Source organism: Metopolophium dirhodum, chromosome 4 (genome assembly GCF_019925205.1).
Source record: "Metopolophium dirhodum isolate CAU chromosome 4, ASM1992520v1, whole genome shotgun sequence".
NCBI lineage: Eukaryota > Metazoa > Arthropoda > Insecta > Hemiptera > Aphididae > Metopolophium > Metopolophium dirhodum.
The window spans coordinates 13760754-13777764 of record NC_083563.1 but is presented as its reverse complement, the minus strand read 5'-3'; the positions used below and the strand labels follow the sequence as shown (position 1 = coordinate 13777764).

The 17011-nt window shown below is 31.2% G+C and overlaps 1 protein-coding gene across 1 annotated transcript; it reads left to right on the top strand.

The window, feature by feature from the left end:
- The first annotated feature begins 757 nt into the window (after positions 1 to 757).
- Positions 758 to 14193, top strand: LOC132942947 (major facilitator superfamily domain-containing protein 6). The gene is made up of 11 exons (XM_061011665.1): positions 758 to 1330; positions 6211 to 6595; positions 8676 to 9197; positions 10334 to 10489; positions 10572 to 10685; positions 10770 to 10866; positions 11572 to 11733; positions 11803 to 11933; positions 12891 to 13044; positions 13132 to 13226; positions 13563 to 14193. The coding sequence occupies exons 1-11, from the start codon at positions 957 to 959 to the stop codon at positions 13650 to 13652; spliced, it is 2280 nt and encodes a 759-aa protein (XP_060867648.1). The 5' UTR covers positions 758 to 956; the 3' UTR covers positions 13653 to 14193.
- Positions 14194 to 17011: the final 2818 nt, after the last annotated feature.

The window sequence follows — 17011 nt, the reverse complement described above, 5'->3', positions numbered from 1 at the left end:
AATATAAAATGAATGAACGTATTAGGTATTATTTATACATTGCAAATTAAAATCATTGTGCTTTTGTAGATGCTCGACATTACTCCAGGAGTGATTTTTCAGGTTAAATCATAAAAACGAAACGGCTCATTTTATATTTTGTATTTATTAATTTATTTAAAATACTACGTGTGTACGTTTTATTTATTTATTTTTGTAACGATTCAATATAAAAATAAGATTCTTTTCTTCTACGTGTTTTGTTTAAAATTGTGATTAGTTTTTTTTTTTTTATTTGGAGGACATAATATCTCTACATCCATAAGCGTGGTAAAATATTATTTAAATAGAAAACAATAAAATATCAAAACATTATAACCGAATCGGGAGTTTTTTCAATTCAGCTTGAGATAAAAATATAATTATCGTCAGGTGAACCCGCGGGTGAGGTCCGATATTATTATACTTTGTGTTTTTGTTCATATAGGTACATGTTGGAACACGATCGAATCCGCCACAATTTATTATGAGCTGATGAAACGACATTTATTTAACTTGTCCACATTGACATTTTTTATGCGTGTGACTGCAGCATACGTATAGGTTAGGTATATTTCAATTTTATTCCTGTCGGTCGGTTATCGTCTTCAGTATTCGTTGATTTTTATCGTGTCGTTGGCGTTTTTCAGCCTGCTGATGAGGGTCGCACTGGCGTGTGGGCGCGCGCGCACCGACTTTCCGCGGCCGACCCCCTCGGCGAGTGCAGCGCGTCACGCGGCGTCCCCTCTGCCACCACACACGACGTAGTCGAGGGTCAGGTAACGCGCGTCCCGTTGTCATCCACGGTTAGGCCGTGTGCACCGTTGTCGTAGTCGTCGGTATATCAGGGGATTCGTGTCATCGGCCGGTTGGTCCGTCATAGTCAGTCAGTCGGTTAGTAGGTCAGTGATAAAAGTTGACGTCATACTGCTGGTGCCATGGCGTCGCAGTATGAGGTGCCTCGCGAGGCCAGAGGGCCCGCGCTGGCCGCGGCCGGTGTACGGCCTCGCGTTGACCCCGAGGCGCTAGGAGAGGTGGACCCGGAACACTATCCGCAGGCCAAGGACTCGACCAACAGGATACGAGGCAAGTCAGACATCATCGAACTGATCTTCGGGTCCGTTGATCAGGAGCTCCTGACAGTCAAGACGTTCTATTTCTTTTTCTACTCGGCGTTTGGGTCCCTGTTCCCGCTGATGGGCGTCTACTTCAAACAGATGGGCATGAATCCCAGCCAGTGTGGTCTGCTCATCGGGTCCCGGCCTTTCGTCGAGTTTCTGGCCGCCCCGTTCTGGGGAGGTCTGGCTGACAGGTAATAATAATAAAGGCGCGACCCCAATATTATAGTACTTACGAAATATTGTTTTGAAATTTCCTATTGCGATATTATGTTTTACTTTAATTGGGTTTAATTGGGTACCGTAATCCCATTGACCTATTTACAGTATACCAATGTTATAAAAGCAATAACATTTTCCTATAATTCCCAAAATAATTATATTTCATTTATATTTTTTACGTATTGTGATGCGGCGCGTGTATGGCCGCCGCCGTCACAGCTAAGTGTGGAAACGGCTCCGATCGATTTTTTACCCATTCCTCCCGCTGTCGACCCGCGACCGAGTGCGTTTCCCGACCCACATACACCCTCACCACCACACATCTGGTACTCGCGTAGACATCGAAACTCCGAGACGATTTACCCGACCTTTGTGATTCCGAAACTCATCTCCTAGACGTCATGAATCTTTTCATCGACATAACATAATTTGACAACGCCATCCAACAAGTGTATATAATACCTACGTTATTATTATGATAAAATTCCTGTTATGTATGTCGGAGATTCAAGGTCGATCTGGGTTGGTGGGGATCGGTGATTTATAAAAGGGTTTCTAAATTTAAGTCACACACGGCGTGGGGTAGTGGGAGATCGATACGATATTTTTTTTCACCGTCCGGCGGAAAGTTTTCGGATTTCCTTTAATCATATCGATCAAATTAAGCCAAACTCATTAGAGTGTATTTAAATAACTATTTGGACACGCTATATTATGGATATAATCTAAATTGGGTTAACGAACACTCCAGCCCGGCTTTGTTGACGATTATATATAATATTATATTTATAATATTTATATTATTATAATATTATATTTATAATATTTATATTATTATAATATTATATTTATAATATTTATATTTATTTATATTATATGTTCAGTACGTGCGCAATATTATATTAATGTGTAATCGAAATGCAATCGAATATTATCGTTTTGGAAACGAAAAATGTGTTTGCTTGAAATTGATAACCATGAGGTACAATATTATAGTGTAGAAACGATTTACCAAGGAATTGAATGAGCTGCACGGTTTAGTTTATTTTAACTAACAGGTACATTTCTTATTTTAATTTATATATTGATATATTTTTAAGCTTTACAACTACCAATAATCTGTTCAAACATCGTTATTGCTGAAAGTTTTATGTTGGAATACTAAACATTTAACAATCGAACGGCCGATTATGTTCCAAAATCACTCTCAAATGCACTGTTACACCCGTTTCGCTTGGTGTTAAGCCGAACAGAGTAACTTTTGAATATTTAACAGTTTAGTGGTTACACTTACTGGTCTTATTGTATAATCAGTAATCACCATAATATAGCTGAAAGTAATTAGATTATCATAGATTCAAAATAAGTAATAATAATGTAAATATATATTCATCTTAACTACGATACGATTAAAATAATTTATTATCGAAGTATGGGAAAATTCATAAAGGTTTTTTGTATTGCATTGGAATTACCAGTGCCCGCAAAAATTTGATATGACCGTCTCCGTCATTGCCCGTTTCCACCAATCTACGTATTATGAATTATGATATTATTATAATATATGTATATTGTATATTCCATATTATTAAAGTATTACCCATATTATTTTTAAGGTATATTTAAGTTTTAACTTGAAATAATTGTACATGGTTTGTATGACAACGTTGGATATTCAAAAATATAATAATTATTAATAACTCAAATAAAAACGCTTGCCAAGTCAGGGATCGGCATGTAAAATTTCTTGATTTTTAATTTTTAGAAATTTATTCACTGATGTCACACCCAAGCGGTATAACAATTTGAATCCAGAAAAATGTCTGTGTGAACAGCTCTACAAAATATCATTTTCATTTAGTGAGATAGATCTCCAAAACCGGAGAGCGGATTTCATTGTTTGGGGTCTTGTTAGATTCACATTGGTTAGGAGAACTGCAGTGAAGATTTTCAGAACTATATCTTTAATAGTTAATTCACTACACAACATTAAAAAAAAGTTAAAACAAATTTTATTGGGCGTTTTTTGATGTTTTTCAGCTTTACAGCTTTGTAGTCAATTAACGATTGGAGATAAAGTTCTGAAAATCTTCACTGCACTTCTCCTAGCCAATTTGAATCTAACAAGACCCCGAACAACAAAATCCTTTCTCCAGTTTCGGAAATCTACCTCGCTAAATAAAAATGTAGCGAAAAATAACTCTTTTTTTATCTGTAAAAAATTTTAATTCCACATTTAGTATCTAATTTAGTATCCCTTTCTAGTGAATTATCAACCAACTTTCTACCTATCATAGTTTAGGAGAAAAGTTAAAAAATAGAAATTTTGGGACTGTTCACGCCGACGTTTTTATGAATTCAAGTGGTTATACCGCTTGGATGTGATATCAAATCCCTCTCATTAATATTTTATATTAAAGCTAGCTAAATTTCCCTCCTACTCATCATTACTGAGTTACATTTTTATTATTTCCTATTTAACACAAATTCTTGAAGATTTCAAAATTCAGACTTTTTTCATTTCAATTACCATATTTACTTGATTAAAAATCAAGAAAGTAAAAATATATATTTTATCACAGTTCTAATAAATATAATAATAAACCAAAAGTCACTTATTCATAAATACATATAGTATTGTCTCATAGTTTTTAATATTGTAAATTTTTAATTATTTTAATTAGGTATTATATTTATAGAAACTATGAGACAATAACACGTATTTATGAATAAGTGATTTTTAATTTATCATTATATTTATTAAAACTTTGCCAAATATTATGTATTTTTTATTTGAGTTATTAGTTATTAATATATTTTTTCAATATTGAACGTTGTCATATAAACCATTTAACCATGTACAATTGAATAAAATAAAAAATTAAATATACCTTAAAAATAATTTGGATAATAATCCAAATATATAGAATATATTATAATAATATTACCATAGCAGGTAGATTGGCGGGAACGGGAATCAAACCTTTTTTAAATTGGCGGAAACGGGCGATGGTGGAAATGGTAATTTTAAATTTTGCCGGAAATGGTACATGCCTTATTTTGTGAAACCGTCTACGTATGTCACAGATAAAATAAATTAATGTTAAGATTCAAAAATCTTAACGTCTTAGTGCAGTATGTAGTTTTGAATGGGTATTACTATAGAATTATTCGATGTAATAGTCATTGCTTGAATTAGAAAAAAAATAGAAGTGGTATGCAAAAGTGTAAAAAAAAAATCGCGTAATTGAATATTTGAATATTTAAATGTCTTATTGATTAGGATATAATTAGAAGTGGTACATAATCATTTTTTAAAAATAAAAGGAGCTACACCTCCCTTCCCCTGCTCCCCTCAATTTAAGAACTGGACTAATAGTGTATATTTGTCGATATTATAGATAGGTACTTATATGATATCATTTCATCTGGTAATTTTTACATTTATCAATTGATTTAGACCCATTGAAGAGTTTTAATTAAAATATACGTAATGCTTTTGTCATAAAAAGAAAATATATTTTAAATCATTTATTTAATTTTATTTATTTATTTTTTATTATTTTATTATAATTGTACAATATTGATTATACGAGTAGTACATATATTATATTGTAACGCTGAAATGGCTATGAGTGATAATGCTTTGAGCTAGCAGCAATTTTTTCTTGATTAAAACTGAATAACGTACTAACGTATTTCCTATATACACTAAAAACTTCAACTGAGATTATCGTTCGAGATAGTAACTACCATGTTTTTTTTGATACTTAATGATTAAAAATAAATATTTACAAACTAAGTTTTGATGCAAAAATACATCATAAAATGGAAGTACAAATATTAATGGTAAATATAAGGTATACATTAGTATGTGATAATATATAATATTTTATATTAGTATACTACTTATATATACGTACCTACTGAAGTTAAAATTTAATTTTACATACGGGATTCTATTTTCTTAGTTTGACAGAAAATCGATTTAAATACATATTTTCGAGTAACGATGCATTCATAATTCATATCAACGGGGTGTATTAGAGTTAAATTTTTTTAACAATGCCTACACGATTAAATAATACAAACGTACTAAAATGTTTACTATTCATATAATACGTGTCACGAAATGATGAATTAAATGATATTATTGATTTATTACTGATTCCATAAATATATTATATTATATAAATAAATTAGCATCTGTTTTATTATAGAAATTTACCTACTAAAAAAATTAAAGTCGGCTACAATAAGAAGCAAAAATACGTTATCAATCTCACAATTGCTATATTTTAGCATATTAATGTAAAAACAAAAATACACTCAATATAACCGCGGTGAACCCAGCAGTATCTGATGGCCCAGACCTTTTAGAAACGGTAAATCTGATAACATTTATCAAGACCACACATTTTTATTTTAAAATATAGCCATGCAATTTCGAATGTAACAGCCACGCAATGGTTTCAAGTTGCAAAAGCTTGTATATCAATGATATAATGATGTGGGTAGAGTACTAATCCACTCGAAACTGGTAGACATCATTTTTCACACTAACCACGTTTGTCATACGTATAATATAGTCTTGTGATGAAATAGTTTTCTATTTTTTTAAAAATTTATAATAAATATACAATATAGGTAATATTTAATACAATAATAAACCTATGCACCTAGACTGTAGAAATTAGCTTGTGAAAATTATTTAATTACTATTAAACTCTCCGTCGATGAAACGTATGGTTTGGAAAGTGATACGATTAATAATAAATATTTGTGACAAAATATAATATTTTAATAGTAATTAGGTATGTACTTATACGATCTTGTGATTCTTTTTCGTTAGATGGCGCAAGGGGAAAATGTTGTTATTGGCTTCGCTTTCGTGTTGGATCATTTTTACGCTGCCATTGGGTTTCATACAGCCACCGGCCACTCGATGTATTGTGAAAAAAAACGCGTCCACTTATATGCTAGAAACGCCCATGGCACCCAAAGTGTACAAGCGGGACGTGTCTTCGGTGACGGATTTCATTAAATATGATCAAGACATCAACGACTTCGAAGTCCCAGACTTGTCCACGCCCGTTATACGCCGGACTCGTGGTGTGCGACCAAGGTTTACAGCCGGCCGGTCACCATTGGACGTGAAGTTCGCCTCCAACTACAACGAGAAACAGCACTACAACTTGGTCATGCCTATTTACAGCCACATCGTGTACACGATAGAAGTAAGTACCTCGTCGGCCAAACGATAAAATAAGATAACTGAAATTATTTCACCGTAAACCTTGGTCTGTTTTTGCCGTTGAAAATTTGGTCGAAAATCTTCAGGCACTCTAACAAAAATAGAGAAATATATAATTTTTTAGACAGTTTAAAATAAATGTATTTTATAAAACGTGATTCATTTTTGACAGCATAGATATGTATATGATTTTCTACGAGACATTAAAATTACTTCATCTTTAACCTAATAGCTGACACATTTGATCTAACTAAAGAAGGTGTAAAGCTCAATTATTGGTATTTAGATAGCAAGTACTCATTATTTTAATACACTAAGTTGTGCAAACATTTTGTTTTGAAATCCCTGTTGTTGCTGATGTTGAAATTTAATATTGTCACGCTATCAAGTTTTAATGATCTAGCAAAAATGACAAGGCTCTTGACCTCATATATCGAGTGACATTTGAGTACCAACCTAGTACCTACTACATACTGAAAGGCGTAACAACGTTAAAATATCTTTGTGTTTTCAGAAATACGGTAAGTACTAAAAAAAGGGTTAGTTTTAGGTATTTTATTACCTAGATTTCCTTTTCTATATTTATGTTGATATGATTAATTTTCAAAAGGTTTTTCATTTTAACATAACCATTAAATGGTTCGTGCAATTGTTAATTATATTTAATACCTAAAAAAAAAAAAACGGAATTTTATATACTACTACCAGTTTTACCCGGCGTTGCCTGGGGAAAATTGAATCCGAGATGAGAAATCCGCCTGCGGCGGATAGTAATATGTATTTTTTTTTCTTACACGAACCAATTGCAGGCAGATATTTATGAATATGTTATCATTTTAATATTATTAATATACGGTAAGCCATCCTAAACCTTCCTCGAGATGTCAAAATCAGTCGAGTAATTTTTTGATTCTATAAGCCTTAGTAATACACTTTGCTTTTTGCACAATATAATAGCTGTTACCCGTTACTTCTATTATAGTACTCTTATACAATCTGAGATCCCAAATAATACGTGTGCAAAATGTTGTGCCAATCGATCAAAAACTGTGGATTTGTACGTGCGTCATTTATAGAAATAACCCGGTTTAGTTATTGGGTATTAAATTTAGATATTTAAGATACAGCTGTACACGAGTATCAAAATAATTTTTAGTAATTACGATCGATAATCACATGTAATTATATGTAATTAGTAATATAGAATGCTTGAATTCTTTAAAATTTTTATTTATAATTCCTCAACAATTACCTGAGTAGGTATGTAAATTAAAAACAAATTATTATCCTTCTCCCAAAATAAAATTGGGAAAGCATCAACGATAAATATCAATCAATCAAAATATAACCTTTTTTAACCGAATTAGTGGAATATATTTTGATCAAATTATAAACACATACCTCTTAGGGGCTGGATACGGCTGTTAACCACATGTACACTTACGCACATTTTCCCGCGTTTTCATAGACTTATCTAGGTGGGTAAGAAGTAACATTAAGCACTCGGAATAATGATAATTTTGAGAGCACAACATTTTTAATGAAATATCTGGGAAAAATAAATTTTTACTAACCTAAAAAAATTACATGCCAACAATGTTTGCGGTTTGCCTATTGTAGGCTGTATAGACAATTTAAATCCTTTATAGATTGGTCCAAGCCGGTTCATAAACGTTGTAATAACATGTAAAAATATGGTCCAAATAGGTCACAAAATTTGGTCAGGTAGTTTTTTTTTATTAAATTGGTCCAAATGAAATCACCTACAAAATTGAAAACTTTGTAAATATTTAATAACTTTTGTTTATTCGGATTATTTAAAACTATCCATCAATAATTCGACTATAAATAATTGTGTAATAGTATCGAAAAGACAATTATATATTTTAAATTAAATTTTTAAAATTTTGTTTGTACAACGGCAGCACTTATGTTAAGACATAACTATATGTCTATATACTATGTAATATGAGTATAATGAGTATATTATAGTAATGATATGAAATTAAATAAAATTGACTTTCCGTCACATCAATAACAGGACATGTATTTGTTTTCCTCAGGATATAGAGAAAGTGTTCTTTCTTCTATTGCTTCTAGTCATGATAGGCGAGTTCTTCAGCGCTCCAGCCATCACATTGGCTGACTCGGCCGTTATCACGCTGTTGGGTACGGACGCCGACAAATACGGACACCAGAGAATGTTTGGCTCGTTGGGTTGGGGCCTTGCCATGTTTTTCGTGGGCATAGCACTTGACCATTCGACCGCTTTTCCGGACCATCCGTGCGATGGGCCACAGGACCGCGAGAAGAACTACACTATTTGCTTTGCCACGTTTTCCGTTCTTATGGGCGCCGCTCTGATCACTGCCACGCAGATGAACTTCCGGTATGAAGATACGACGGCCGAAACAGAACAGACGGAAATGATGATGGAAAAGGGAGCGGCTCCGACCCGGGACGATTATCTACAGCAGGAGTTAGCGCAACAGTTGAATCTCCCGTCCTTGGCACCTAACGTCGCGGGTTTGCCTCCCAGGCCCCCAGATCTCCCGGAAAGCGGTGGTGGAGAGTCGAGTTTAAAGGTAAGTCGACAATTACCCTGCATACTTGGGGTAAAATTATTTTTTTAAATATTAATAATGAATATTTTAACAAAACAAAAAGTTATATCTTAGAATATTCGAACACTTTATGGTAATAGTATTCCCGTGGTTATTAATTTGTCAATCGTTTATTATTTTGCATGTTTGTATTGTATACATTAATATTTAATTAAGTTAATAATAATGATATTATGTCTTCATGTTTACATAATTTTCAACCCGATTTTAAAATGCAATATAGAAAATTACTTGATTAATAACAAGATTTAATTAATATACCAAATTCACGAATAATATAATTTGTTGCACGCATATCCTAAAAAACTACATTTGTTTAAATGTTTTATTTCCAACCTTTTTATTAAGCTGTGAAACTGTAATGATTTTGTTCAATTATTTACTATAGTTTTTATTATCGATATATATTTCATATTCTAATGTTTATTGAAAAATATCTAAAACTTTAAATACTAGTGATTAAGCCATTTTTTTTTAACATTAATCAGTTATATGTTCAATATGAATTTAAATTTTATACTATATTATTTGAAAATGTTATAGGTATAAACATAATATAATATTGTAATAATGTAATTTATCGGTTCATTTTATGTTTTAGAAACCACAAAATATTTTTATATCGCATAAGTTTTTAAAAGTCAATTTTTAGGTGTATTATAGTTATTTATACTTGGATATAAATACATTTCAAATGAATATTTTATGATAATAATATTTTCCAAGTACTCTGAATACTATGTAGAAGCATTCCAAATATTCTTAAGATGCTCAAGTATTACAGTCATAGATTATTTAAATTCATAAAAATATGTGCAATACGGCAAAATTATAACCACTATACAATTTAATTTAGTTCTGAAATTATTTTATGGTCAGTGTTTGACGATGAGTTTTATAAAAATGAGTACTTTGAAAAGTGATCGGAATATAGAACTGAATACCTACTTACAAATAAAGCATTAAAAATATATTCAAGCATTTAATTCAGTAGGATTTAGTGACTCCTATATAGTCCTACATATTATAATTGCAATAACGATTATTTTAATCACTCGCATATATTACAACTTATTAATTATGATATTATATTTCAGACTAAAATCTTCGCTCAAACAACGAAAAAAATTCCAGAATGGATTACGGTATTGAAATATTTTGCGAACTTGAAGTGTGGATCTTTTTTGTTCGTATCGTGGTTTATGGGATTCGGTATTGGACTGATATTCACGTTCTTGTTTTGGCATTTGCAAGTGAGTGAAATATCGCTAATGAACAGATGTGATCTGAAGATAGTTATGGACACCGTTATAATGTATCACAACTAATGTTTAGGATTACGGTGGATCTCCAACGCTATTCGGTGTGGCTTCAGTTATCAATCACATTTCTGAGATATTCGCGTACTTCTTTAGTTTCAAACTCATTCGCCAGATGGGACACGTCAAAGTATGAGCATTTCATTATTTTATATTGATAGTTGTAGGTATCTATCGGCTTTCTTATTAGTTAAGATCAATTAATCGTGTTTAGGTGTTGTGTTTGGGACTCGTCGGCAACATATTGCGTTTCTTGTACATCTCTTGGCTGAAGAACCCATGGTGGGTATTACCGTTTGAGTTCATGCAAGGTAAATAATATCGTTAACTTGTATTATTATGTCAGTTTACATCTTTATATATAAACTATAGACTATAGTGACCTTAGTTAACCTATGATCGACCTGTGATCAATTGTGTTGTTAAAAAATTAATATGTGGCACCATTTTGTCATATACTATATTATAGTTATAATATACTCTATTCCCTGTAAGTTGATTCACTTTTTTTTGCACACGCAGAGTATGATGAAAACGTTGTGACAATATAGTTCTATAGTTTCACGTCGCGAAATACCACGGTGTATATGTAGTGAACTGTATTGTCACTACATATTTAACATACACTGCGTGCGCAAAAAAAAAAGTGGGTCAACTTACGGAGAATAGAGTATAGTATTAGACTTATAATAATAATAATATTTTACTACGATTATTTTTAGCTTACATTAAATAAATAGCTAAAAAAAATACATTTAGGTAAATAAGTTATGTCCTTGTACATAATACCTACCTATTATAGTAACAAATTTGGGAAAATGTTAAATTTTTGCATTAGATTTTTCTCATAGAAAAATATACATGTTGCTCTATAGTGTTCTCTTCGTTGAGGGCTTGGTGCAGTGAAGAAGGTTGTTTAGGATTTTTAGAGCTTCAGAATATTTGGGGTAGTTGATCACTATATATTATGCTCTATTGTTATAATAGTATTATGTATGTTTTTTTTCCATTTTCAGGCATAACCCATGCTGCAGTCTGGGCCGCTTGTTGCTCGTATATAGCCCACAATACTCCACAACAGTTGCGAAGCTCGGCTCAAGGTGTGTTGCAAGGCATCCATCATGGATTGGGCAGAGGATGTGGTGCTGTCGTCGGTGGATGGTTTGTCACGTACTTCGGTAAATGCAGTATAATATGTTGTCAATAGTAGTTTGATACGTGACTTATATAATTTTATTTTTGTGCAGGAACGACAACCACGTTTAGAGGATACGGATTTGTTTGCGCGCTTGTTTTAGGAGCATTTATTTTTATTAATTTCTACAGGAAGGACACTGGGTTTGTGTCGGAACTGCCTGTTGCCGAAGATCCACATCAGGTGAATTATACGTATATACTTCCTATTATGTAATAAAAAGGAATCCCATTTAACTTATCAGTTCGTTTTTTTTAAAATCAAAACTGGGTGTGGTTGTAGTGTTGATGGGTTTTTGTCAATATTTTATTTCAGGTAAATTATTAAAACTAATATAGTGGTCGACCTTTGATTATCTTTATTTGTATTTAATTTACTCGTTTACATAAACGACTCAATTTCATTACCAACTCAGAAAAGTTAATTTTTATCGATAATACTATATATAATATCTTCGTTACAATGACGCACGGAATATGGAAGCAAAGGCTGCAGGATAGGTATAAAACCTCTGACCTCAAGTCGTTAGATTATTACTGACACAGTGACACATATACAAATTATTAATTAAACATAATTAATTTTACGTCGGAATTCAAAATTACTTAATAGCCAGTAATTGTTAGTACCCTTGTTAGGGGGTGGTACGCCGAGATATCACCGATTTTCTAACTAATCAAAATATATAGATAATTATTTATAATGACCGTCGTACAACTGAATTGGAGATGATTATTATTTGGGGCTATGTCTTTCATTAATATAATTAATCTTTAAATGATTTATCACTTGTCTTCTTGGACACTGGTCTTGGATATCACATTATCACGTGACCATTACTGGATTAATTAATGTAGCTACCTACCTACCCTAAATAAACTGTTCCTAATGGGCACCTATTGGAATTAAGTGTTTGAGAAACTAATTGAGGACTGAGGAGTATGAACAAAATTAATTTAACTAAAATCGTTTTAATACTATAGCGGTACACATTATTTTATATGTCTGGGAGCTGATCATTTGTAAATTAATATAAACATATTTGTTAAATTTAATCTAATAGGTTTACATCATTTGTAGACTTATAAAATATGATTACAGAATATAACATGTGATTACACTGTAATCTGTATTCCATAGGTGGCTGAAGAAACAGCTCATTTAGCCCCGCATGGCGTACCCAGCAATCCTTTACCGAGAGGCTTGTCGAGCAACAAACTACAAGATCTGGCGACCGAAAACCATGGCTATGGCGCCACGCACACATCTGGCAGCAACTTAAATATTCCACAAGGTTTTATCTATTGTCAATATAAATCACTTGTTGATGCTATTCTATAATTATTAGTATATTATGGTGATTGTTCGATTTTTTTTGTAGGCGCGACAAATCCATTCCGACAAAACAACAGCTACAAACAACCCATCAATCACGGAACCTCGTACACGGACGAGTGTATACAAAAACAATATACGGTACGTCGGCACCTATAACTAAAACATAAAATGCTATATCGGAGATTAAATTATTTAACTTAACGATACTAAATATAATTCTAAGTAGAGAATCTATACACGTAGATATTTAAAAGTTCCGACCTCTTCGAGAAACCTTAGGATAACTAGGTAACTTAAAATTCTACGAAAAATCATATCAGTCTTAAATCTTAATAAACTAAACAACTCATTGTTTGCTTTTTTATTAATGAACCAACGTTCACATTTTTTTTTATTTGTGACTTATAAACATAATATACCTACCTTTCGTTGCCAGCTTTATGATCATAAGTAATAATTTGTTCTGATTTTTAGATGTGCAACGACTTACAGAAACATTCGATAACTTCAGAATTGATGAGTCCAGAACCACTGAAAAGAAACTCGCCTTTATACCAGTGGTAATTGTGATTCAGATGTACGCGATTCTTCTCCATTTGATCTTCTGGCGTACCGTCAGAGAATCGTTTTTTTCTTAATAATGTTATTGAAGCGAGAAGCAACGTGGCGTTGTTTTTTCCCTGTTTTTAGTACCTAACCTACGAGTAATAAAACAAGTTTGTTATTTTATGACTTTTGAGACTTAGCAATAATAATAATAATAATAAAAATATTAATTAAAAAATATAAAATAAAATAAAATACACATTAATACATTTTTACTTATATTGGTACCTATATAAACATAGCAAACATATTATTATTGTCTTAAGTGATTTTTTTTTTATTTTACTCCTTTAAATACCAAGCCTAAATATTGTTGACGAAAGTAATATTATTTACCTACGTATGGCAGGAGATTTCGCAAAAAAATTCCTGTTATGGAAAATGGAAACTATGTTATTGAAGTATGCTTTTGTGATAAGGTTAATTTATTCAATGTTGTGTTAAAAATATTATTATTATTATAATTTGCACGAATTTAATTAAATCATATCAAAATGAAGTTTGCACGTTTTATTTTGAATAATTTAAAATTGTTAACACGGGAATTTTGACTTATATAAAGGAATAATTTAGTGTACGGAAATACCTATAATATTATTATATTACGATGATTTCGTTCGTTTATGGACTTAGTAAAATATAATGACACTGGCCGTCACTGAAATAATAAGAAATTTAAATAAAAATGCGACTGTTTTCTATTTATTTAAATACTACAAATTCTACATAAACGTATACCTAGTACTGTTGCAGAGTATATTCTTAAAAATATTACGATGTATACGTTTTGATAATATTTGTGTACATAAACTTGACTATTTCAATATCTTAATCACATTTTATCCGATCTCGATTAGTGGAGAAATAGAATATTTTATCCTAGCAATTTGTAATAAACAAATATTAAAAAATAATATCTTTATTTGCATTACGCTTTAAAGAAATATTACAATTTATCGTTAAAAATAGACACAACTATTTTTAAATTTCTTTTATATATATTATTATCCAATTGTTGATTTTCATACCAACAATAATATTTCTAAAACTTTAAGTATTGAGTTGTAAATAAACGAAAACAAGAGCCAACAATTTGAATTCCTGATTATAATGTTTTCCAAATGTATACATTTATTTAAATGTTTGAATATTTTATTAAAATTTTAAACGTAACAATGATATTATATAATCAGTATTGGTATATTATTAAATGTACTTAAACTAATAATTGTAAAAAGTAATAATAGTAATAAACAAAACTATTATGTTATTGGTGTCATTACGAAAATCTTTTTACATGTTTGTATACATTTTTTAATATGAAAGATACTCTTGCAGAAAAAATAAATAGTATTGGATAGTAATAAAAATTGTTTTAATATATTGGAAACCAATATAATTATATTATCATCTCAAAGTTATCGAAAGTGGAGCGTGAATGATATATTTATAGTTTTACACTCCACTTTTCAGATGTGGTCTTAACTCAAATACAGACTTTCCTCAAGCAAAATACATAATATTACGCCGAGTAGGGTAATATATTAATATGTATTAAACGCATACATAATATATATTATATATATATATATGCAGTGGCGGATCTTCGATATTTTGATAGGGGGACATATAAATTGTATAATTTGAATTTTAATTAATACATACATACTATCATTTTTAAACAATAATGATTATAATAAATAATAATTAATAGTTGGTAGTATTATTCTTATTAACTGAATTTTTAATTTATGTGATACTCGTAGTTACATAAAAAAATTGTCGATAGAAAATTGACAGGGGGGCATCTGTGTCCCTCCCCTGAATCCGCCACTGTATATAAGCGGAGTATGACATATCTTTCAAGAGGGTGAATCAACCGGTTTCGCTCACGAATTGATATGTTTTTTTATTTTAGATATTGAGTGAAATAGTAAAGTTATTATTTTTTCGATTGTTTCGAAACATGAACCTATTTTTCCGTAATGATATTTTGGTATTAAAATTGTTTCCTGAATATTTCCTGAAAAATATGTCTGATTAAATTGTAAATATCTTACTTTAGAATTGATTGCCAGAAAACATTGGATTCGAAAAGCAAATAAAACGCTATTTAGTCGATTTACTGGATGAATTACAACGATAGAGAAAACTGCTGTCTAATCAACTTTAACTATTTCAGAATAATTAATGTGAAATTTAATGGAATACGTACCTGTTGATGTCTAACCTACATGAAGTGTATTCAGAATATAATATGTTAATTGATTTTCCGGTCAGTGACTGATGTCAATCCATGATATTGTAATATTGCAAATATTTTAGTGAATATTTTTTAAAAATATTATCCATGAAGTATTAAATATATATGTATAATATACTAATTAGACTTTATAGTTTATATATATAATTCTACTGTGCGTGTGTATGTCACTGAACTCCTTCTAAACGGCTGGACCGATTTGAATGAAATTTGTTGTGTGTTTGAGTAGGTCATTGAATAGTTTAGATTCAAAATTGGACCCATTAAGCCCAACCCGGGGAGGTGCTCAAACAGGGATTTTGAGGTTTACGATGGAAATTGTTGTTTATAAATGGTTGCTATTGGTTATAGGAGAAATAATTAGTAGAAATGACTAATTAGTACCTATTTATTAATTGTTGGTGGCCATACGTTATTCGGACAAGAATGCATTAAATCAAATTTTCGTACATTGTCTACAAAGGTGACTGAGTCGCACGTATAGCAGGTGGATTGCCTACTTGATATGTTGTCGCAAATTGTCCACGATTATAATATTTTTTTGTAATCAATAGCAACCATTAAAATAAACAAAAAACAAAATAAAATAAATGTATTATAATTACACAATCACGCATTTTCTACGTACGACTTTGTTTTATTGTGCCGATATTCTCATTAACAATACCATGCCAAGACGATCAAATACTTCACATATCAAAGCCGTAATGCAACTAGGATTCGAAACATTGCGAATGAAAGGACTGATATATATATATATATATAAATTAATGTTTGTGTGTAGATTAGACCTCTGGAAAGAATATTGGCTAATTTAAAAAGGGTTAAATTTGGTTTTTTTTTATTCATCGGATTTTAGTACGGTTAGGTTAGGTTAGGATTTTGTATTAATTGATTATATCAATCCACCATAGGTAGAATACGACAAACTTGGTATAATTTTTATACTTAAGAGTTAATACACTTACGTACAATCAGCACGGGGTCCGCGATCTACCGCAGGTAGATTGCCTACCAGATAATATACTGCTGCGAATAAGAATTTTTATTCCAG

Excerpts from the sequence above, each read along its gene's own strand:
- LOC132942947 (XM_061011665.1), top strand. The coding sequence starts at position 957 with ATGGCGTCGCAGTATGAGGTGCCTCGCGAGGCCAGAGGGCCCGCGCTG. Across the intron at positions 1,331-6,210 it reads TGGGGAGGTCTGGCTGACAG|ATGGCGCAAGGGGAAAATGT; the intron begins GTAATAATAATA and ends CTTTTTCGTTAG. Across the intron at positions 6,596-8,675 it reads ACATCGTGTACACGATAGAA|GATATAGAGAAAGTGTTCTT; the intron begins GTAAGTACCTCG and ends TGTTTTCCTCAG.